The sequence below is a fragment of the Biomphalaria glabrata genome, chromosome 3 (assembly GCF_947242115.1).
Source record: "Biomphalaria glabrata chromosome 3, xgBioGlab47.1, whole genome shotgun sequence".
NCBI lineage: Eukaryota > Metazoa > Mollusca > Gastropoda > Planorbidae > Biomphalaria > Biomphalaria glabrata.
Window position 1 is genome coordinate 21,276,479 of NC_074713.1, and position 24,745 is coordinate 21,301,223.

At 37.3% G+C, this 24,745-nt stretch overlaps 1 protein-coding gene across 6 annotated transcripts in view; it reads right to left on the minus strand.

Annotated features, from left to right (window-relative positions):
• Positions 1-1,257: 1,257 nt before the first annotated feature.
• The window catches only part of LOC106063040 (synaptosomal-associated protein 25-like), a 91,443-nt gene continuing 67,955 nt past the window's right edge, over positions 1,258-24,745 (minus strand). For 2 of the 6 annotated variants that reach the window (XM_056023950.1, XM_056023949.1), the window contains exons 4-8: positions 24,236-24,284; positions 13,561-13,678; positions 10,625-10,762; positions 9,246-9,390; positions 6,352-6,860 (exon numbers count right to left, since the gene is read on the minus strand). In XM_056023950.1, the coding sequence (XP_055879925.1) occupies positions 6,792-6,860; positions 9,246-9,390; positions 10,625-10,762; positions 13,561-13,678; positions 24,236-24,284 (519 nt within the window). In that variant the 3' untranslated portion in view covers positions 6,352-6,791. Of the gene's footprint in view, positions 4,140-6,351; positions 6,861-9,245; positions 9,391-10,624; positions 10,763-13,560; positions 13,679-24,235; positions 24,285-24,745 lie in introns of those variants that run through there. The other 4 variants (XM_056023952.1, XM_056023947.1, XM_056023951.1 and 1 more) reach the window with 3 other exon arrangements.

Here is a 24,745-nt window from a genome sequence, read left to right on the forward strand (position 1 = left end):
CCTATACAGTCTAGGTCAAGGAAAATTTCTGAACGAAACCATAATCAATTTTTAAATTGATATTCTCCATTCACAAAAATTGAGTGTGAAAGATAATAAAAGAAGTCACATCTTTAGCACTTACTTTTGAATGAGTTGAACTCAGACAGTCAAGACAGACAAGAAGTGAAAAGGATGCTAAGAAATTCCTTCCAGAAAGACATCATGCTGGAATGAAGAAACAGGCTAAAGATGTGAACTTTTCACTCTCAAGATTTCATTAATGAAAACTGTCACAGGTATCTAGCTGTCATCTGTATCCCTGGTCTAGAAGCACCTCAGAAAATACAATTTGAGCCATCTGTTCATGAAGATTCTTTTACCATATTAGGGGTTCTGTTAGATGAACAAGAGGATAACAATGACATAGGATTTAAAGTATGTTGTGGCATAAAACAGCCTTTGATAATTATCAAGGACTCCCTGGCAGGGCCCAACAGATATTCTACACTTCAGATATTGATAAATATCTGCAATGGGAATGAAACACCAAGAAGCTGGATTGTGATTCTGTTCAATATTATCAAAGGAGCCTCTCCAGATGTCCTGAAACAGAACAATATACATGATTGTGGAGTAGATGTTCTTCAGTATGCGGAGAGCTTCTTAGAAGACCCGTTGGAGATCTCCAGATCCTCATGGACAGTACAGAACTGGATCAGAGATGACGGGTGCTTCATCCATGAGCTGACACACATGCTACCAGGTCTCCAGATCCTCATGGACAGTACAGAACTGGATCAGAGATGACGGGTGCTTCATCCATGAGCTGACACACATGCTACCAGGAAGAAAAAGGCCAGACCTCAAAAACACTTAAAATCAAGTATGACTCAACACCACCAGAGCCCCCCTATGAGCACTGAGAACAAAATAATAACTTATTAGAGATTAAAAACTATAACAATCTACAGCCAACTCCTTTAAAAAGTACTTTGTTAGAAAGATATGAAGATTTTAAAATAGTTTTTAAAGACAAAAAAAGACTTCTATAGAATAGATATATATACCAGGTAGTAAACTTAACTGTTAACAGATTTTTAAAATGTCTCTCTATATTTTTGTTTGACATAAATTTTTTTTGAATGGTATGCAATTTTGAATGTTGTTGATCAAGTCTGCATTGTTGTCAACCTGACCTTTCAGAGGTTCGGCAAGATTGTTAATTGTTTATGCCTTAAGTGCAACATTACCTTAAAATGCTTCCAATGGTGTGTGTCACAAATAGCCTTTGATAAACAATCCAACTCCTGGCTTTCACTGAGAGGAGAAAAGGCAAAGGCGAGCAAATGTGCCTAAGCCAGTAAGCCTTTGGGCAGGAGGGGCTTTTTTAGCCTTTGTTGGTTACCCATCTAGGAGAAGGAAAACTTTGAATAAAAACCTCAGCTGTCTTGCGGCTATACCCAAACATTGGAAAGGCTATGGGAGACAACCCTGAAGAATAATCAGGAGCTGGTGACCTTAAGGCAGATTGTGGCAAAATGTGCTACAACCTTGCAGAACCAGGTATCAGATATTTCCATTCCTTTGGTCAGATCAACTGCATAGAGAGGGGAGAACTTCTGTGTGGGCAACATCGTTCCAAATAGAAATAATGCCCAGGCTTTCATCTCGCTTATCCAAAGCTCTTAGTAACCTCAAAAACTAGCTGGCTCCTCTACCATCAAAGTGAAAGCCACCTTAACTTGTGGTACATGTGTCTCTCCAAAATAGGGCTCCACATGCACATGAAAAAGTGCTCTACAAGATGAACCCTAGTCGTTACGACTAAAAGAGGCCAACATACACAACAACATGTACATATAGTGTGGTTTATTTTTCTTTTAAATATGCACATAATGGTCATATTAGTATTAATAAACTTTTGTAAAAGAAGTCAAGAATATTATTTAAAAGGATACAACCCTAACACTGAACTGTGCACTGTGAGGCAGCTCTAATAAAGAAAGCAGACATCCAGTCAACAAACGTGCACTTAGATCACTGTCCAATGGCATAAAAAAAAATTTTCTTTTTTTTTTTTGCAATAATCAAAGCAAAATAAAATATTGAAACCATATAAAAAAATCATTTTAATGACATTTCAGGAACTGTCTTTGAACTATATATGACATTAAATAACCTCAACACCACTTTGACTTATTTGAGATGGATACTAGATCTGTGTTGAACATTGTAAAACTTCTAAGAACATCTGAGCTTTCAGAACTATGGGGGAAAAGAATTATTTCATGCATAAGATTTTTTACTGTTTAATTTCCTTTTGTTCAACAGATGAGCAAATGGTCGGTCTATAATACACATACAATGTTCTATGGAAGTTTGACTCTGGCTAGGAGTTCTTAAAGTTAAAGAAACAAAAACTTTCATACAAGATTGAAACATTAAACAAAAAAAAAGATGAACATGCTGGCATTGACCTACTTATCATTTACCGTTCAACTCTTAAACTAATGCTAAACTCCAAACTAAGTATTTCTATGTTCACTCCTGTCTTGGCAGCAAGTAGGCTGCTCAGTCATCCTGGCATGTTCTCTTCAGGAAAAGGAGGAAGGGAGGAAAATGATTATACATGATGGTGGATTGATAAAACAACAAAAAGATCAATTCTATTCAGTTCACTCTGGACTTTGGAATAGTGTTGAGATTTTGTTCATTGTTTTCTGTTGATGATCTCAGGCTGTGGGAGTTATGATCAAATGTAATAGATAGGAAATATAGAGCACTTTTCTGGAGTTACACTACAATTACATAACAGACTATGATGTAACAATCATATCATGAACTGTTTGTTTGCTTAACAAAACATTACTTTTGCAGATTTAAGATAAAACAAAATCCTTCACATACAAACAAAATAACATTTAACATTGGACACAAATTTGAGCTTTGTATCACCTGAACATTTTGTGTGTTGAAAAATGTATTGAAGCCTAAACTGAAATATTTACCATGAAATTCATACAAATAAATAAAACCAAAACTGCAACTTGTCCATTGAGGAACGTTTCAACCACACGCACAGTCTGCTACACACACTGACACTCACCTTCATAGACTGCATATATTATATTTGGTTATCACAATTGAAGTGCAATTCATACTGGAAGGAGAGACAAACCTTAACAAAGGGCTTTCAAGCTACTTTATCATCCTTCACCTCACTCTTGTCTGCATAATACACCTAACATAACTTTACAAACAATGATAGAATTAGTGTACAGGGACCTTGGACTAAAATCAGGGATTGACACCAGATTGTTGTAATTCAATCTAACATTGAAGAAATTTCTCTTAACAAGTTTCTCTACATAAAACAGATTTGTATTAGAAAACTTACAAATACTTTCCTACATCTTTAGAACAGTTCAACCTTAATACAATTAACTGCTCTGAATACATCTTTAGAACAGTTAAACCTTGATACAATGAATTACATTGACTAATCTGTGACTATCTGAACTACTTTTATCCCTGACTTACTAGAGTCTGGAAAGACAAACTGTTCCAAGTAATATTCACACATAATACATAACTACCAGACTTCATAGCAAGAGCTTCTTATATAAAACAAGAGAAATTTCAGACAAGTTTTACAAAAATAAATGTATCTAGCGTGTCCTATATACATTGTAAAAATAACAAAATGTGTTTCTTATATAAAGAGACTGTATAATTGAACATTCTATTTATATGCGTTTGGTATAAAGAAGGTTGACAGTAAAATATTTTTCAAAATGTTTTTATTACATAAACAACCAAATCATTGTCTAATTGACAAAAACAAATTTCTTTCAAATTCAATACTTAGTATCAATAAATATATAACCAAAAAAAAAAATATTTCTAGTGATTATCTCCCCATGCTTAAGTAGTACATCAAGGTTTTTGTTTTCTAATATTGAAATAACAATTTCAGAAAAACTTAAACAAATGAGCATGATGAAATAAAAACAAAATGTCAAGACCTCATCAACATAGCTTTCACTCAATAGATAACAGCCAGTGGGACCTTTTACCACATGTGTCTATCATTGGTTCCGCAGTATTCGATTGGCTCGCTTGTTAGCTTCATCCACTCGTACGTTCAGAGACCCGCCCTGTTCCGCCACACAAAAATGAAAGGGAACAAAGAAAGTGAAAACAAAAGAATAAATAAAATAGAAAACGAAAAAACAAGCTACTAAATAAAAACAAAAATGTCATGGAATTATTTTATAACTGCTTATAAATATTAAAACACAAAAAACAAACTATGCACATTCTACAAAAGGGAAGATTCAAAGATAAGAGGAAAATGAAGTTTCAGGAGATAAGATTTCTAACTAATCAAGTTGAAGAAAACTATACATCATAGTTAATAGTTTTTAAAATATATATATATTTAAATACAGCTAGAATATCGCTATACAATATGGAAAATGAATAAAGTACAATTTTAAGACTAATTTTATTCTAGAACTGTTCTATTTTTCCAATATTTTAGAAATTACATCAAGAAAGAGAATCAACAAATTTTTGTATTTAAATAAAAAATCAGAAAGAAGAAAATGAAAAGGTGATTCTAGTATTGTACCAATATGTTAGATATGAAATCAGGGTAGAGGATAGTATTTCAAAAGTAAAGTTGAGTTTGGCTAAGTAAAATCAAAAACACAAACTACTAGTACTAGCTAAGTACTAAAACTGAAACAAATAAATAAAGATCACAGCAGTACATGCCCTTCTAACACAGAGTCCACATTCATCAACTCAAATGTGATCTAGGATCTATGTGTTGGTATGATTGAACATGTGGGTATGACTGAACATGTGGGTATGATTGAACATGTGGGTATGATTGAACATGTGGGTATGACAGAACATGTGGATATGATTGAACATGTGGATATGATTGAACATGTGGGTATGATTGAACATGTGGGTATGATCGAACATGTGGGTATGATTGAGGTGTGGGTATGATTGAGCATGTGGGTATGACTGAACATGCGGGTATGATTGAAGTGTGTGTATGATTGAACATGTGGGTATGATTGAACATGTGGGTATGGTTGAGCATGTGGGTATGACTGAACATGCGGGTATGATTGAAGTGTGTGTATGATTGAACATGTGGGTATGATTGAACATGTGGGTATGATTGAAGTGTGTGTATGATTGAACATGTGGGTATGATTGAACATGTGGATATGATTGAACATGTGGGTATGATTGAACATGTGAATATGATTGAACATGTGGATATGATTGAACATGTGGGTATGGTTGAGCATGTGGGTATGGTTGAGCATGTGGGTATTAATAAAGATGGAAGTTTGACACACAAACACAAATTGAGCAAAGAATTGTGTGTGTGTTATGTACACTAGTTGTTTAGCTATATGTTATAGATGTCTTTGTTCAATTTGGTCAATGTGCAAAGCATTTACAAAAAAAAAAACATTCAAAACTAGTGGAGATTTAACATTCAAGAACAGAAACTATGGGGTCGAAATTTGAGCATTTAAAGCTAACTCTTTTTTTCCCTGTTTGTTTCTTCTACAGTGTGAATTGTTAAATGTTTTTTTTGAAGGTTTCTCAAAACTCCAACTTCAATGTTCAACATTCCTTACATCAAGCCACAAATCAAACCTTGAATAAACATGACCTTAAGACTACGAAAACTTAACACACACACACACACACACAAATATGAAAATTAAAAACATAAAAATAACGCCAATTTTAACCAGTTCCATGAAAACAAAAAGAAGGACTATATCTAAATACAACAATACTAATTGTAGAGCTAACATACTGGGGGGGGGGGGGAGGGGATTGGGAGAAGTTGGGTGAGGGGAAACAGTGAGGATGGATGAGGACTGTAGTGGAGTATATGCTTTACAATATTTTTTTCTCTTAAATTATGAGCTAATATTTCTGATGTAACATATTGAGATGGAAAACAAAATATTTTAATGTTTGGTGTGAGCATATTTTAGCCACAAGGAAAAAAAAAATATTGACTTCTTTTTAAAAAGTGCCTAAAAGTTATTTGCATGCATCTAAATATATAAATATATACACATGTATATAACAGTTTATAATTTAAGTCCAACAACAGGTTAGCATGACAGCACATGGAGTGAGCACATTAAAATGGTGAACTGTTTCATCCAGAGAAAGAAAGTTGGCAAGTATGGAATTAAAAACAACACTGAAAGCAAAGAAACAAAACCTTCAGAAACAGCTTCCACACAGAGCATGAGAGCAAACAGTGAGCATCTAATTCTACTCTCTACAACAAACCATGAAGAAAAGAAAAGTATACAAGTTGATTGATTCTTGTTTTTATTGTTTTCTTTTTAAAGACCAATTAGGACAAACCTCTTAGTAGTTCCATTGAAAAGAAACATAAAATATTATCTGATTGAGGACTGTACAGAAGAAAAGACTGATAATATTATCCAATTATCATTAATAAAATGTTAATGGTACAATGCTTTGTCAAACTACTGACGCCATGTTGAAACAGAAATAAAAGCAAAAATACTTGTGACATTTTGTAGAAAAATGAGTTTCACTCTCAAAGACAATAATTGAACATGAAAAAAAAAAAAGCGATCTGATGAAAAATCGAACCAGGCTCTACAGCTAAATTTGTGACAACAATGGAGATGTGACAACAAAAACAGAGATGAAGTTTGCAGGTTGATGATGATGATGATGATGATGTAGAGGAGTGCAGCTTTGTTTTTTTTTATGATTTTTTATGCCTCCTTAAGTAGTTTGGTTGCCCTCTGGTTAGCAGCAGTGATGCGAACTTCATTAGACATGCCCTGTGATGGGAATCAGAGAATCAGTCAAGGATGTTATCAACAAAAACAACATAAAACATTTTCTCTGTAAGTAGTTAGCATTGTCATGCAATACAAAAAACACAAACTCATGATGGACTTGTGAACAATTGACTTAGTCCATTGGGAACCAAGCTACATGGTGTAGAAATATATTCTTCTCAAGTGATACATTTTTATTTTCTTTAAAAATGTGTAAGCATTGATATACAAGCAAAAATGAACTGCAGGTGGAGGTCAATGTTTTAAACATGTTATAGCATTGTTAGCAGATGATTTATTTTTTTAGCAGCTGTGCTGATAATCACACTTACTAACACCTGAAACATCTTTTTTAAAAATTTCAAACTGAAACTATTGCTACTACCACAAAGAAAACTGAATACAGAGTAAATTATTTTGAAAGGTAAAGAAACGAACTGCTCTGTATTTAGCTCACAAAAATATGAACCATCTTTTCTATGGCAATAGAAATTAAAGAATAGATACTAAGCAAACTGAATTTTTTTTTGGTTGTTTCAAAGTTTGAAGACTACACTGGTACATAGACAATATGTAATGGTCAGTTCTTGACTGAGACAAAAATGCCAATGATAGGATGATCACACCAACATGATGGACTGTGCAGACAGAAGCTGTTAAGTTGGGAGGAGATGGGTACAATACCATACTGTGCGTTGGATTTAAAGCTTACAGTACAACACAAAGATCTTGATCAGCAATGTCGTTCAAACTACAAGATAACTTAAGCGCCAGAGTTCTGTACAGACAGACATTATTAACTTTTCTCTTAGATATCTTCCTGTATTAAGCCAATTTCTGTCTAAACCATTGCCTAATTTCTGTCTAAAACATTACCTAATTTCTGTCTAAATCATTGCCTGATTCCTGTCTAAACCCTTGCCTAATTCCAGTCTTAACAGTTGCTTGATTGTTATCTGTTTAGTAAACCTTGTCTTGATTCTTACCAAGTTTGTTTCACAATTTCCCCCAGAATATTGACCAATAACTGTCTAGACCATTGCTTGATTCCAGTTGCAACCATGTCTTGTCAAAGACCATTGTTTCTGATGTTCTTATTATAATTATGAAATAATACTTAGTTCTTTAGAGCCAAGTGTGAAGGCCTACAATGATATTATCCTAGCCCTAAAAAAATGTGTGATTATCTGAAGGACACAAATTTTAATAATGTACTTTAAAAGTTAACTCAAAATAACTCAGATTTTATATGAACCAGCACTACAAAGTATAATTTGTATTAAGTTATCCATTCTTTATTAGATATTAAATTTTCAAAATTCCAAATAAAAGGGCTGATATCATTCAATAATACAGACATCAATTGATTATTTAATTAATCTGTAATGTTTTTTTTTAAAATCTGTCTGTACACAAACTCACTTTCCAATCAAACACAAGAGTACACAGGACCAGTGTCTAGGTTACAGGGTGTGTCATACAAAAGTTACATTTTCCAGTACAAATACATAACAAAGAATATAATTGCACTGAAGTTTTGCAGGCCTCATGAAAAGTCACATTTGAGTTGAGGTAGCTAATCAATTAAAGCAAATTTTGAAATATGTGGGTATTGGAAAGGGGTTAGTGGCATAATATATACATGTTTCAGTTGGAATATTTGTTACAAAAAATGAAACTAGCTTATTGGTTTAAAGGGCAAGTAAAAATTTAGTTCAATCAATTTTAAAATCAGTGAGTGTTATGTGGCCAGCTCAAGCAAAAGCTTTCTAAACTTTTCCCTATAAAATGTAATATACACATTAGCTTCTAAGTGAATATAAAATATCTAGTTATCAAGAGTAAAAAAGACACTTAACTAAAATTTATATATAAACCTTTCAGTTCTACCAATCAGTCACTATGTTCAATGAACTTTGGTGAATACTGATCTAAAGTATTATAGTGTTATTGAAAAGTATAGGAAAAGGTCAAAGTAGATGGGACATCGTTGTGCCTGAACGCTACTGAGTGATGAGTGAACTACATTGGAAGGTCATGGTTTAAGATTTCAAAAGCAATTAGCAGGTAGGCAAATATATGCAAGAAAAACTAAGATTTAGGCAAGCTAAGATTAGTAGATAATTCTGGCCAGGCCGTGTAAGTAGTGGGGGAAGAGATATATTGGCAATGTTAGGCAGACATTGTTAGTTGTCAGTTATATATGCAACTGGTCAAAGTACAAAGACAAAACATGGCAGGCTCTAATTCAATATTATAATGCACTATTAAGATTGACAGTAAAACCTGATTTACTGAAAGAGCTAAAAGGTCAAAGTAGGAGCTCTAATTTGACCTTGACCTATGGAACGGAAATGTTACTAATTGTCTCAAGGACAGTCTCACCTTCATGTTAATGCGATCTAACTGTTTGTTCTGGGATTCAATCTCATTACCCATGTCCACCGCCATGTTGCGGAGGTTACTGACCATGCCAGCCACTTCTCCAATATTCTGTTCCATCTCATCTTCCCTGGCATCATTAGTGATTCTGAAAAAAAAGCGGTGACAATGATTGAAACTATTACTACTACTACAAAGAAAATAATTTTTTAAATACAAACCAAACAAATTATGACAATCAGGTGTTTGGTAACTAGGTTATAAATTTATGCATAGTCTAGCTTTCAGAGAAACAGCTTTGAATAGAAAAATATTTCCTAAAACAAGAAAAAACCCACCTCCTTTAAACGACTTAAAGAACAATTATTTTTCTCTTAATCATTATGAATGTTGAATTTACAAACATTTTTTTTACCCCGTCCCCTTTCCTGGTTTAATGAATGTATAGATCTACTATCTTTACTATCCAATGAAAGGAATTCAGAGTTAGATGATGATGCACAAAGTGTTCCTGAACATTAATTTATGAAATGAATAATGCCTACAACTTCTTGTTCTCTAGCCAAACTTAAATTTATTTCTTTATATATTTTGAAAAATGTTTATGGTGTTAGTAATTCTTTTCCCAATGTTATACAGCCACTGTCAAATTTCTAGGACAATTGGTAGAGCCGTTTTTGACATTTGTGTCAAGGTTCCACACCCACCCAGAAAGTTCCAGGTTCCATGAAATTCTGAGTTGAAAAAATGTATTGTAAAAAAATCTAGAATGAACAAGTAAAAAGAGAACATTTCTAATGACAGAAAGAATTGAAAACAATGAAAATTTTACAACTAATTGATTGGTGTGGCAAGTGAATCAATTTTTTTATGTATTTAAAAATAAACTACACTGGTAATGTTTACAATAATTCATCTATATTTATTATATTTCTTAGGTACTAAAAAAAAAAAAAAAACTATATCTGATTACTCCTTTTTTTTTCTACTCTCATTAGACCAAAATGGTAATTTATTGCTAAGCTTGGAGATTTCAAAACAATATCATGGCCCTAGTTATATCAGCTAAATGTGCACATATCTTGCTGTATAGTCAGACTCCAATTAACCAATAACTGAATACACACATAGTTATATTGACTCCAACTGGGGCTGAAACATGAAGGCCAGCATTTCTACAAATTGCTTACATTGTCTTCTGTATGTTCTTAACAATGATAATTCTGTAGATATGTTGTTATATAACTTACTTGGTTTGGGTCAGTAGTAATCCTGTTCATACCTAGTTATATGCCCTCTCAAGGTAAAGAATACTGGTACAAGACTACCATTAATATAAAGAATTATAATGCACTCTTATTCCCCTAAACTCATGACCATACCTTGTTATATAGCCTCCTGTTGGTCCAGAGCCATTGCCTTGATCAACTACTACTCGAGGACCATTTGTGTTGACTTTACCATCTTCAGAAGCTTTCCATGTCTTGCTGTAGTCTGAGCCTTTCTCAAAGTTCTTGGACCTTGAAAAAAACAATAAAATTATATAAGTTGAAATATTATCTAAAGCATGTGGTGTAAAAAATCTTCTTTTTATGTTTCAGGATTTTGAATCAGTGTTGTGTAGCATTAAGATGTCAGACTCTGAGGTGATCTCATCACTACCATACAACAATGTAGTGACTAAAAAATGTTTCCCCCTTTACATTTTCTAATCTTTAACACTAGTCTGAACGTTTCTTCTATAATTCCCATTTTTTTTCAAACTGGTAAATGCTTAATTTTTTCCTCCCCAACAACCAACAACATTTAATGAAGAATTTTGCTTGTCTTTATAGTTTGTTTGTAGATGGTGAAAGCCTCATGGCCCAAATGTCCATTCTTTTTACATTGGTGTGGCAGGGTTTTCTATATTTGTTTCTATTGCAATGAATCTACAGCACACACCTAAACATCCCTCACCTCTTCAACATGCTTTCAAACCTGTGACCTCTAACCATCACCTCTTCAATATGCTTTCAAACCTGTGACCTCTAACCATCACCTCTTCAACATGCTTTCAACCCGTGACCTCTAACCCTCACCTCTTCAATATGCTTTCAAACCCCAGTGACCTCTAACCATCACCTCTTCAATATGCTTTCAAACCCCAGTGACCTCTAACCCTCACCTCTTCAATATACTTTCAAACCCGTGACCTCTAACCCTCACCTCTTCAATATACTTTCAAACCCCAGTGACCTCCAACCCTCACCTCTTTAATATACTTTCAAACCCCAGTGACCCCTTACCCTCACCTCTTCAATATGCTTTTAAACCCCAATGACCCCCAACCTTCACCTCTTCAATATGCTTTCAAACCCCAGTGACCCCTTACCCTCACCTCTTCAATACACTTTCAAAGCCCAGTGACCCCCAACCCTCACCTCTTCAATACACTTTCAAACCCCAGTGACCCCCAACCCTCACCTCTTCAATACACTTTCAAACCCCAGTGACCCCCAACCCTCACCTCTTCAATACACTTTCAAACCCCAGTGACCCCCAACCCTCACCTCTTCAATACACTTTCAAACCCCAGTGACCCCCAACCCTCACCTCTTCAATACACTTTCAAACCCCAGTGACCCCCAACCTTCACCTCTTCAATATGCTTTCAAACCCCAGTGACCTCTAACCCTCACCTCTTCATACTTTCAAACTCCAGTGACCCCCAACCTTCACCTCTTCAATATGCTTTCAAACCCCAATGACCCCCAACTCTTCAATACGCTTTCAAACCCCAGTAACCCCCAACCTTCACCTCTTCAATATGCTTTCAAACCCCAGTGACCCCTAACCCTCACCAGTTCAATACCCTTTCAAACCCCAGTGACCCCTAACCCCCACCTCTTCAATATACTTTCAAACCCCAGTGACCCCTAACCCCCACCTCTTCAATACACTTTCAAAGCCCAGTGACCCCCAACCCTCACCTCTTCAATACACTTTCAAACAACAGTGAACCCCAACCTTCACCACTTCAATATGCTTTCAAACCCCAGTGACCCCCAACTCTTCAATACCCTTTCAAACCCCAGTAACCCTCAACCTTCACCTCTTCAATATGCTTTCAAACCCCAGTGACCTCTAACCCTCACCTGTTCAATACCCTTTCAAACCCCAGTGACCTCTAACCCTCACCTGTTCAATACACTTTCAAACCCCAGTGACCCCCAACCCTCACCTCTTCAATATGATTTCAAACCCCAGTGACCCCCAACACTCACCTCTTCAATATACTTTCAAACCCCAGTGACCCCCAACCCTCACCTCTTCAATACACTTTCAAACCCCAGTGACCCTGAACCCTCACCTCTTCAATACACTTTCAAACAACAGTGAACCCCAACCTTCACCTGTTCAATATGCTTTCAAACCCCAGTGACCCCCAACTCTTCAATACCATTTCAAACCTCAGTAACCCCCAACCTTCACCTCTTCAATATGCTTTCAAACCCCAGTGACCTCTAACCATCACCTGTTCAATACCCTTTCAAACCCCAGTGACCTCTAATCCTCACTCTTCAATACACTTTCAAACCCCAGTGACCCCCAACCCTCACCTCTTCAATATGATTTCAAACCCCAGTGACCCCCAACCCTCACCTCTTCAATACACTTTCAAACCCCAGTGACCCCCAACCCTCACCTCTTCAATATACTTTCAAACCCCAGTGACACCCAACACTCACCTCTTCAATATGCTTTCAAACTCCAGTGATCCCCAACCCTCACCTCTTCAATATACTTTCAAGCCCAGTGACCCCCAACCCTCACCTCTTCAATATACTTTCAAACCCCAGTGATCCCCAACCCTCACCTCTTCAATATACTTTCAAGCCCCAATGACCCCCAACCTTCACCTCTTCAATATGCTTTCAAACCCCAGTGACCCCTTACCCTCACCTCTTCAATACACTTTCAAAGCCCAGTGACCCCTTACCCTCACCTCTTCAATATGCTTTTAAACCCCAGTGATCCCCAACCCTCACCTCTTCAATATACTTTCAAGCCCAGTGACCCCCAACCCTCACCTCATCAATATACTTTCAAACCCCAGTGACCCCCAACACTCACCTCTTCAATATGCTTTCAAACTCCAGTGACCCCCAACCCTCACCTCTTCAATACACTTTCAAGCCCAGTGACCACAAACCCTCACCTCTTCAATACACTTTCAAGCCCAGTGACCCCCAACCCTCACCTCTTCACAAGCCCAGTGACCCCCAACCCTCACCTCTTCAATACACTTTCAAGCCCAGTGACCCCCAACCCTCACCTTTTCCATGGCAATACACAGAGACCACAACATTTCTCCAGGCCTTCCAGATTCTTTTCAGCATCTTTCATGTCCTGGTTGATCTGATCCATACCTTCCTCTATCCTATCCAATTGTTCTGCAGACAAGAATAGAGACATGCATTATTTACCCAACAGAGACAAAAGTGAAATAAGTCTGTACATGAACAACTAGCAGTTCAATACATACATTCAATATCAACTTTACTTAGGGTTGAGACGGCATCATCTTACCAACACAGTCTCAATGAAATAATGTTTTCAAAGTGTCTTTTTAACAAATTCTATAAATATAACAATAAACTCTAAAGCCAATTGAAATAGAATTAATTTGGCATTAACAGAATATCAATTGTTTGTAACTTCACTTTGTTAAAAAAATAATCAACTATTTGACTTTTGATTCCCTGGTCTAGTGTGATAAACAGTTCAATGAGCTCTGTATTTAAAGTGAAACAAAGAATACATTTAAGTCAAATATTGCATTGGACAAATAAGTTGGGGCTTTTTTTTTCCTTTTTTGGTACGGAGTTAAACCACAACGCACATGCAGATCGGATATTACACAACTATGAAAGGGGGCAAAGTCACATGTAAGGAAATTGGAGAGAACATATGTCATGAGCTCAGTCTCTACATCACAGTCACTCAGTGATCCTCACATTTCTTCTGACAACCCCAAACAACACTTTACATTCCTACGTGTCCATCACTTGATTGAGTGTGTCAAAAGGAGTATCTTCAGTGGTGATCAGAAGACATACTATTTCCATCCCCTTTAGAAGATTTAGAATTTTAGATAGACACTAAAACAGTAGTAAGCAAAGTGTGACATCACAAGGGGCAAAGTCATGGTAATAACTTTCAAATGTAAGGGTTATGTAACATGTCTAGAGACAAGGTCAGAAATACATTGAATATTACATGTCTCTAGTCTGTAAAAACGAACAGAGATTAAGTTGCATTATGAGATGGCAGTTGGCCATGCAACTAGGGAAGTGCTGACAAGGGAGGGGAGAAGGTCGTCTCTCTCTCTTTTTAGTTGTGTTCGGGACTTGGACCTCTGTTCATGTCTACAAGAAAACTACAAAGAATGAAGTTCAATGAGATGTCGTCGTTTTCTCTTCCAAGTAGAACCGTTCATACCGTTGTTTTTTTAAGAGCGGCGTCTGCAACAAGCAGGGCCGGTCCTAGCAATTGCCCTATGCGAAACTGATTGCGCGGGGCCTAGTCTGTGTGGGAATAAGGATAATAAGTGAAATTTAAGATTTTGTATAAGAAAAAAAGTTCGACTTTACTAAGTTAAAAATTGCGATCTGTACTTTAAGAACCTTGTAACCAATGGCATGTTTATATGCTAGTGACTATAAAAGTAAATAAAGTATTGGAACTTCAGATTAAGGTTTAAATTCGCCCGATTATTACACGAAAGCTGACAATGCCTTTTTTTCTTTTATCACGCGTAGGATTGAGATTTTCCGCAATTAATGACACCCACAAATGACAATTTAGTCTATTTTTCTGGAGATTTTTAAGAGTTTTCAGAATATTTTAATAAATTCAGGAGATTTTCTTGAGTTTTTTCGTTTATATTTTGCAATTTAATAATTACATCCTGAATTAGCGCGGGGCCTATGAAAGCGCGGGGCCCACTGCGACCGCATAGGTTGCAGTGGCCTAAGACCGGCCCTGGCAACAAGACTCTAAACGTTCTTTTGAAGAAGACATTCCAATACGTCTCCGCCAACGCGATTCTACCCATCTCAGTCAGGTCAGAACAGTCGATTTCTTCCGTGTGTCATTTGACAATTCGACTGACGTCTTTTAAATGCCTGTTCCAAAACGTTTCGCTAAACACATTGAGATCGTACGACGATAGAGCCCATTAAAAAATGTGCCTCGATTGGCTCTCACTCTTTCGCACTCTGTTTGATCTGTAATCTACCAACATTCTCCAAAGATGGAGAAGTGGGCACAGTATACATCAGGAGAAGCATTGCTGAATCTCAAAATGTAGGAAAACGCTAGTTGCCAAGGAAAACCGCTAGAGGTTCTTAAACCGCCCCCGCTGCCTAAAACAAATGAGGAGGATTTCCGTCGGGGTGAGAGGCGCCTGAAGTAATTAATCTACAAAAAAACTGAATTGTTGTAGGATTCTATATCACTTTCTATATTTTTTTTTATTTGACAAATTGGGCATAACTTAAAATTAAAAAAAAAAAAAAAAAAAAAAAAAAAAAAACAAATGGAAATGCTTTCTTTTGGAAAGTTTATTAAAAACATGGAAATAAACTTGAAATGTAAACCAGGAACCAAGACGAGGAAGTCAGATGACTTAATGAGGGAGAAAGAGATCAATTAGAGAAGTTGAGTGGATGGATAACCGAAATATGAAGAGAAAAACTATAGGCCATAAGAAGAGAACAGTTGATAACGGGTGAAACAAAATAAATAAAAATATATATACATGACAAAAATTAATTCCCATACATAAAAGACAACATTGAAAGCCAGTCCTGTTGCTCCTTGTCATATATTCTGAGGGTAGCTCAACATAACAACACTATTTTGATGTGCCCCAAAGAAATTCAATGAAGATCAATGCATAACAGATTGCATAAACAATGATTGCACTTCAATGTGTTAATAAGCTTTCTATAACACAACCCCTCTATTGAGCCCAGCTGATAAAAAACATAAACTCCATTGGCCTATTCCTAATACACTACGCTGGCCGCCGGCCAATATCTGGCCAACCAAAGCAGACCTGGCCGAAAGCTGGGTATAAAGCTATTGAGTGCGGTACGAGCAGGAGGGGGGGGGGGGTGAGAGAAACTGAAGAGAATCGCTGAACAAATACAAAGGAGAGGTGGGGGAAAGGAGACCAACTCGACCCTGAATAGTTGAACTAAAAACACTAGGATGATATTACTTAGTGACCAAGACACACACACAGACACAAGTGCGCACACACACAAGCAACTGGAACAATGACAATGGAGGATGTGTGTTTTTGTTACTTGTCATTTCGTTTTACTCTGTAACATGATCAGCTTTTCAATTAAACTGAAAACTCCATAGCTGGACAAGATATCGGATACGCTTGGCACTAAGACTTGGTTCCAAAAGTTCTTCTCTTTCCTTTGGGGGATAGGGAGGGCAGAAACACAACGCAAGTGCTAACCAGACTTTTCCCAGATGTTTGTTTAGTGTGTTTAATATTTAGTGCAACTGTTTGAACCCAAGAAATGGGGTTGGGGAGCTGATCGGTGGCGAGCTGAAAAGAAGAGAAAAAGTAGGTGGAGGAGCTATGGAAAAAAGAGAAATACCCAAAGCAAAACAAAAAAGCAACAAGTTTATTGCCACAGGAACATTTGGCTCCTTTCGATTGTTATTAGAAACGCCCATGCACTCCAGACCATACAACTTTACGCATCATCAGTCAGTTTCTTATGAACTAAATTGAGATCAAACTTTTCACTATAAAACAAAAATTAAATATAAAATTACTTAATAATAAAAAACACGCGCTTGGATTGAGTGAAACTGCAACAACTATTTTGAGTCAACCCTAACTGTACACAATGGCATAACTCTCCTGGTCATGAGACTTGTACGCGTCTGCTATCTTGTTGACAAGTCAAACTCGCCTCTTTGAATGTGAGAGCACCGTTCATACGCTGCCATATATCTCATTATTGCAAGGTGTATCTCCCGTTACCTTAGCACATTTCCCATAGAAAACAACATTAATGAATTAGACTGATTACCAAGTTGGTTAAACTTAGGACTGGTTCGAGTGTTGTCATCGACAATGAATAATTGTGCAAAGTTTAAACTTCATCCGAGAATAGGTGGTAGGAGAAAAAACGTGTCTAAGACAGACAGACAGACGGACAGACAGACGGAGTGAGTTGATATAAGATTGGTAAAAATAAAAACTATTTCTTCAAGAATCTAAACAGAATTTCCCACTCCTAAATGTATACTATTTGTAATTCGCTTGAGTAGATGAAGTTCTCGGGTGACCCCAGCAGCAAGAGGCAGTCATTAATGCGAAATATTATGCCCATTTTTTGTTGGTTTTTGTTTTAAGTGGAAGGGGAGATGATCGTTTCTGAAAGAAAGACCCCTGCCGCTCACGCGAGTGCTAAGCCCTTGGGTTACTGTGACGGCTACAAGAGACTCTCGAGCAGACTGTAATAAAATGGTTCAATGGAGTGCCACTTCTCATCTAGACTTACACAACTAGGGACTTGGTCTCCTGGATGACGATCACCAACATAGTTTTTGTGTTTTTTAGAGTTTACGTTAGGACACTAATACCATGCTAGTTGTTGCCATAAAATAGAAGGGGATTCCGTACAGTTAATTAAAATAGATGTAGATTCCGTACAGTAATTAAAATAGATGTAGATTCCGTACAGTAATTAAAATAGATGTAGATTCCGTACAGTTAATAGGCTATAACCAACGTTTCTGAACGCCTTTTTGCTAAAAGTAATTCATTCTTTATTTAGCATTTCCTTTCCACTTTTTCTAGCGGTTCTCAACATTTTTGTTTTATTTAGCTCGGCGACTCTTTTTTACGATTCCCCACTATATGGCGACCCCTACCTTAAAAGTATTTTCGTTCATAAGCAGACATATCATAAAAATATGTCATTTTATTTTGTCAAACATATATTTCTTCTTATAATTAAATTTCAAATAAATGCAATTTTACCATTATAACTTGCATTCATTGACTTGCCTATAGCATATTCACCATGTTTTATGTTGCATGCTTATGGGACAATTGGAAAAGTATGACGGTTGCTAGTAAACTCCATCAAACAGTTTGTGCGGACAGAATATAGATTGAGCTTCACCAGATCAGGGCTTCTCAAGCAAACAAAACCACAACAAATGTCATCTGCCTCAAGTCTATTTCTTTAATGATAACTAACAGACTGTAAGACCATGTTTCACAAAATATGTTCATGGAAATGGAAGAGAAAAGGCGACACACATACAAGACGGTACTGAAACTACTTGATCCAGAATTGTGTAAATCACATTTTAAAAAATGATGTTCGCTGTATCGCTATAAAAAAAATTCAATAAAACACTTTTTGTGATGTCTCCGGAAATTGTTCAAATCCAAGCAAACGTTCCATCCCAGAAAGAATCATTGTTTCCGTTTGTCAGGTTCAAGAATATTTTCCTCAGAAAGAGTAGATAAAGTTACAAACATGTCAATAATATTTTCGTCCTTTTTTTTTTTTTTTAATTTTCAAAGCTGGAACATTTCGAAGGATCGGAATTTTCGTTTAGACAAAACGAGGCACGTGGCATTTGATCCTTGAAGAGAAGTTTTTCAAAGCTTCTTGTCATTCTTGACGCAGTACTTTCATTACTTATATCCGCCGATGAATCATACAATGAGTTCCGAAGACTTTTGATGTGGCTCAGTTTGTACCAAACGTTAAAATCCAGCCCATCAAATTGGCATACTTGGAGCACCATGTGAACAGATACCACTTATTTCTGTCCCAAGAGATTTGATACTTCTCCAAAAATGAACCAACTTTCTCATGCCATAGGAGTTTCAAGAGATTTGCATACAGATAAACTCGTCAATTGGCTGGTGATAGAACTTCGTTACAAATGACGCGATGTTGTTGTTTTGGTATTCCTGCTGGCAGATCAACACAAGTACAAGTTTGTCGTGATGTGAGACAGCTTGATCTAACTTGGTGACTTTCAACGTCTGCCAGGTCCTAGTTTTGGTGCTTGCACTCACTGGAGGACACGAATTCAACCCAAACGTCCCTTTCCGAAAAACCAGGCCAAGGGGAATCATTTTTAAGACTACAATGTCCATGATTTCTCTCCCCTGTGTGTAATTAATAGAGACCTACTAAAACTATTTCAGCACTTTAACGCCTGACTTTCTACATTCACCATGTTGCCTCCGTTGAGGCGAGGTGGAGAGGGTGTGGCAAAGGGGGGGGGGGGAGGGGGCATGCGGTGAACAGCCAATCAATACCACAAAAGTAAGGAACTCTTAATGCGACTAGGTTGAGCAGGAAAGGGTCAAGGTCGTGCCCATTGTTACGTGCTCACTAATCAATGCTGTCCCGTCTAGTCCTGGGTCAACACAGAGGGAGATATCCCCCCCCCCCACCTTTTTTTTTGTAAAACGGATGAATGTTTGGGGAGCCACTACACTGTCCAAGCGGTCATTAAAAGTTGATTAGATGGAGGGAGGGGGGAAGGACTCTAGCTAATCACGTTTGGACCCAGCCGTGCCTCGCCCCCCCCCCCCCACCTCCTTCCATTGAAGGGCGGTGTTCCTGCAGAGTAAATAAGTTTCGATCAACAAGGACGGAATGTTGGAATACAAGCTGGGTTTGTTTGTTTTTTTCTAAATACAAGAAGACCGTCTGTCTCGTGAGGATGTGTGTGTGTGTGTTTGTGTGTGTGTGTGTATACGACTGAGTATCGAGCCGCATTCCCCTTTTAGCTGAACTCCATTGAAAACTTTCTGTTTACAATCAAACCACGCAACACGAATGGACGCCATTTGAAGTGGCCTTTGTTTTTTTTTAATGATGTCCTAAAATCAGTTGACTAAATAGTATTCGTTTGTCTGTCTCAAAAAGTCGCAGCTCAACTCAAAAACTTCCAGGATAAGTTGAGGCAATTATTTATTACGTAGACTATTCCTAGACTATCGCTTCTAGAAGTACTATGCAGTGGTAGCAGTATTTCTTGATCTAATAAGATGAACTGTCTCTGAGACATTGGCACTAGCCTCTCACTGACTGAAAACTTTTTCTATTAGCGTCCTGCACATAGTGTCTGTAAACTCTTGTCACTAACTTGAGTAGTTGACATCCAACTGTACTGTTTAATGGACATTCAACTTCATTTAATTGGACATCCCACTGCATTTAACTGGACATCCAACTGCATTGATTACTGGACATCCAACTGCATTTAACCGGACATCCAACTGTAGTTAAATGGAAATCCAACTGTATTTAAATGGAAATACAACTGGATATCCTACTGCATTGCTAGCTGGAGCTCCAACTGCATTAAACTGGACATCCAACTGCATTGTTAACTGGACATCCAAATCCATTTAACTGGACATCAACTGCATAGTTAACTGAACAGAACATTGTATAGTTAACTGGACATCCAACTGCATTTTAAACTGGACATCCAACTGTATCATAACTGGACAGAATATTGTGTAGTTAACTGAACATCCAACTGCATTGTTAACTGAACATCCAACTGCATTGTTAACTGGACATCCAACTGCATTGTTAACTGGACATCCAACTGCATTGTTAACTGGACATCCAACTGCATTGTTAACTGGACATCCAACTGCATTGTTAACTGGACATCCAACTGCATTGTTAACTGGACATCCAACTGCATTGTTAACTGGACATCCAACTGCATTGTTAACTGGACATCCAACTGCATTGTTAACTGGACATCCAACTGCATTGTTAACTGGACATCCAACTGCATTGTTAACTGGACATATTTGATTTTTTTTTTGGCACGTCGGCCAATTTAGGCCATGTCGTGCCCATAAATCCTGAAGGATTATTTCCCCTGTATAGCTCAAGATCTAAATGTTATACAGCTAAGTTATTCAAAATAACTGTAGAGTTAACTGGAAATCCAACTGCATTTTTAACTGGACATCTAACTTCATTGATAACTGGACAGTAATTGACTGGACTTCAACCTGCACAGTTAACTGGACATCCAACCAGTACACAGCCAACTAAATGTAACAAATATTCCATTAGGAAAGGCGTGGATAGAAAGATGAGTGGAATGTTGGAGAAGTAAAGAGAGAGAGAGAGAGAGAGAGAGAGAGAGCAAGAATCTGTCGAAAGTTCAGTTCAGTGGAAAGCAATGGGAACACAGTCACATAACCTTTTCACACAGACGTATGGAGAACAAGGCGATCAATACGCTAGTCCTAATAGATATGGAGACTAGGGGACATAACTAAGCTACTCAAAACTAGCCAGAGGAGGGTAAAACAAAAAAGCTATCATTCTTTTTCCCACTTCATGGAACAGCTTTTGAAGAATATTCGCTACCCTCACCCCTCTCCCAACATTATACATAAACACACACACACACACAAATTTTATTTCGATGTTAAACCATAGAAATCTAAAAAAAAATAATTTTAAAGGCTTTTTTTTTTGGACGCTATTGAGAAAAAACTTATTGATTTTACTATATGCATTAGGCTATAAACTTTTTTTTATCTGCACGGGATATTGTGGAAACGTGATTCCGTTTTTATCGCCATCATGACCTGCATTATCACGGACGAAAGCTCCGCGCATATATAGTCAGACGTGAAAGAGAGTCATGAAGAAACGCCAGACGACCGAGTGCTGCGTCAGACAAGTAGATCATCTTGTTTGGGTTCCCCGCACTGGTGGGCTGAGGCAATGCTTTGGACTCACACGTCATGTAGAGGCTAGAAGGCTAATAGGTATGGTCAAACGCGAGCAAGCTACTCTGCCTCATCGTGGCGCTCGTGTGGAAACGACCATTAGAGGAAGTGGTTAGGCTAAACGGGTAGCAACACAAGACTCCCGTGGGGATGCCCACGGGTAGACAAGAGTCGACCCATTGCACGGAGCGGAGTTGTAAAAGAGTCCCCACCAACCTGTCACAAATCCGTGCGCCGTTCCTCAAGGGACCGTTGCATAAATGGCGACTCCCCCACGGTTAGCTTGGTATAACGAAGGAAAATGGCGGAGGTTCTCGGTGCACTCGGCCTTCGGCCGTGTCTAGCCCATGCGTTGGGGGCCAGATGCATCGGAAATAGCAATGCTTTACATAGGCATTGAATTGGGTCTCTTCCAGACAGAACTGTGTGTTCACACAGGTTGTTTTTTTTTATTGTTTGACGCTCAAACAGGGTTTATTTCAAACTTAGAGCTCGAAGAGCCTTCGGCTCAGCTCTTAAGACGATCAAACGGTATGGTCAAAGGGAATATAAACAGATTGGCCTAGACGAGATAGACACTTCAGTGCGTTGCATATAAAACAACGCAATCCAGTAAAAAAAGAGACGCCTCTTGGTTTAACAAGAATGAGCTTATAACAATTACAGTTTAGAGAAGTTTGAAATAAAAATGCAGCTATGAGAAACAGATAACAGATCTGAAATGGGCGTTTGGTTTGCTTATCAAAAGAAAGTATTTTTTAACAGCGAATAGAATAAATTTGTTTACAAATAAGCCAACAAGCTTCTCTTAATATCAACTAGAAGTCAGAACAAGCTGATAGCGGTAGAGCTTACGTCACACATTCCTATAGGAACCTAGACAAGTGTTTCTCAAACCTTTACTAGTCCCACATACTTTTTTTTATTTCGAAAAAAAAAAAAAAAAAAAAAAAAGGTATGTCCTTTAAACAGAAAGGTCGTCTTAGGGGGCGGGGGAGTGGAGAGAGGCTTCAAGCGTTTTTCCTGCAATCTGAACTTCAAAAATGCATTCTTCTAGCGTTTACATAATAGTCCAAAGAGCAGGGCTAGTCACGTCAAATTAGGGTCAAGAGAACCGAGTTACTGAAGTGTGAAAGACATGTCATGGACTTGGTCCTCGTAAGCAGGCCGGTCTAACCAATAGAAAGATGGTACATAGTCCTCGTAAGCAGGCCGGTCTAACCAATAGAAAGATGGTACATAGTCCTCGTAAGCAGGCCGGTCTAACCAATAGAAAGATGGTACATAGTCCTCGTAAGCAGGCCGGTCTAACCAATAGAAAGATGGTACATAGTCCTCGTAAGCAGGCCGGTCTAACCAATAGAAAGATGGTACATAGTCCTCGTAAGCAGGCCGGTCTAACCAAAATAAAGATGGTACATAGTCCTCGTAAGCAGGCCGGTCTAACCAATAGAAAGATGGTACATAGTCCTCGTAAGCAGGCCGGTCTAACCAATAGAAAGATGGTACATAGTCCTGAAAGATTTGGACCATTCTGATGCGAGAAAGACGGATAGGATTAAGCTGGAAGAGAAGAGTTAAAGTGTCTCTTGCAAAAGAACTATTCGAGTCGATCTTGTTGCAGACGCCTTTCAACGAAAGCGATAAAAAAAGATCCTTCTATTAAGAAGTTAATATTTTTAAACTTTCCTAAAAAAAGTTCTTTCACTTCATCTATATCGACACTATAACTACAATGCAAGTTCAACAGTTTTTTTGTGGGTTTTTTTTTGGGGGGTCCCTTAAAGAAAAATTAAGGCTTCAACGACCCACACAGATAGATAAAGTTGTTAGAAGCTTTGTAAAAAAAAAATTAAAAAATCGACCTAGACACAGCACTGAGTGGTGTGTGTCCAACATTAAATCACGTGACTCCACCTTAGTAACTTTGTATTTCTAGTTGCGCCTGTGTGTATGCTAATGCAAGTAGTTGAGCTCTAAGTGCTTCGTAATAATAGAAAAACAATAGCTGTAAATAAAAAATGAATCAGAATACATTCAGTTCCAAGCAAACAATAACAACACAAAAGCACAAACACAATTAAAGCCAGCAAAGAAAATAAGCTTTAAAAAACAACTTAAACATAAAATAAAAACCCAAGCAACAAAAAAGCCGTGTACATACCGCCTTGCTCATCCAGCATGACTATAGTCCTAACACCGACATCACGGGACTGAAAGAAGAAGGACAACATTGAAACACAGCTAAAGCACTGGCTACATCACAGGCATGCGTAGAAAAAAATTGGGTGGAACTAGAAATTATAAACAAATATACACAACTAAAACTTGTACAATAAATAAAAATAAAACTACAACATCTAGTACACCAACCTACTGTATGACTCTCCAATAAACGTAAAATATATACATAAACATATAATATTTTTGTGACTGCACTTTAAAAATATGTATAAAATAAATTAAAATATTCAACACTTTATTCCTATTCCAAACCACCTGTTTCAAGTTCAGTGCTCCACAATTTAATTCTTGTATACTAGAAGATGTACGTACTGCGACATGCAGGTGCATAAGTATTAAAGCTATACTTTCAGGAAAATACATTGCAAATATACTCTCTTTAAAAATCAAACAATTACGGCTTCTTTCATAGTTGAAGTAGCCGAGCGAT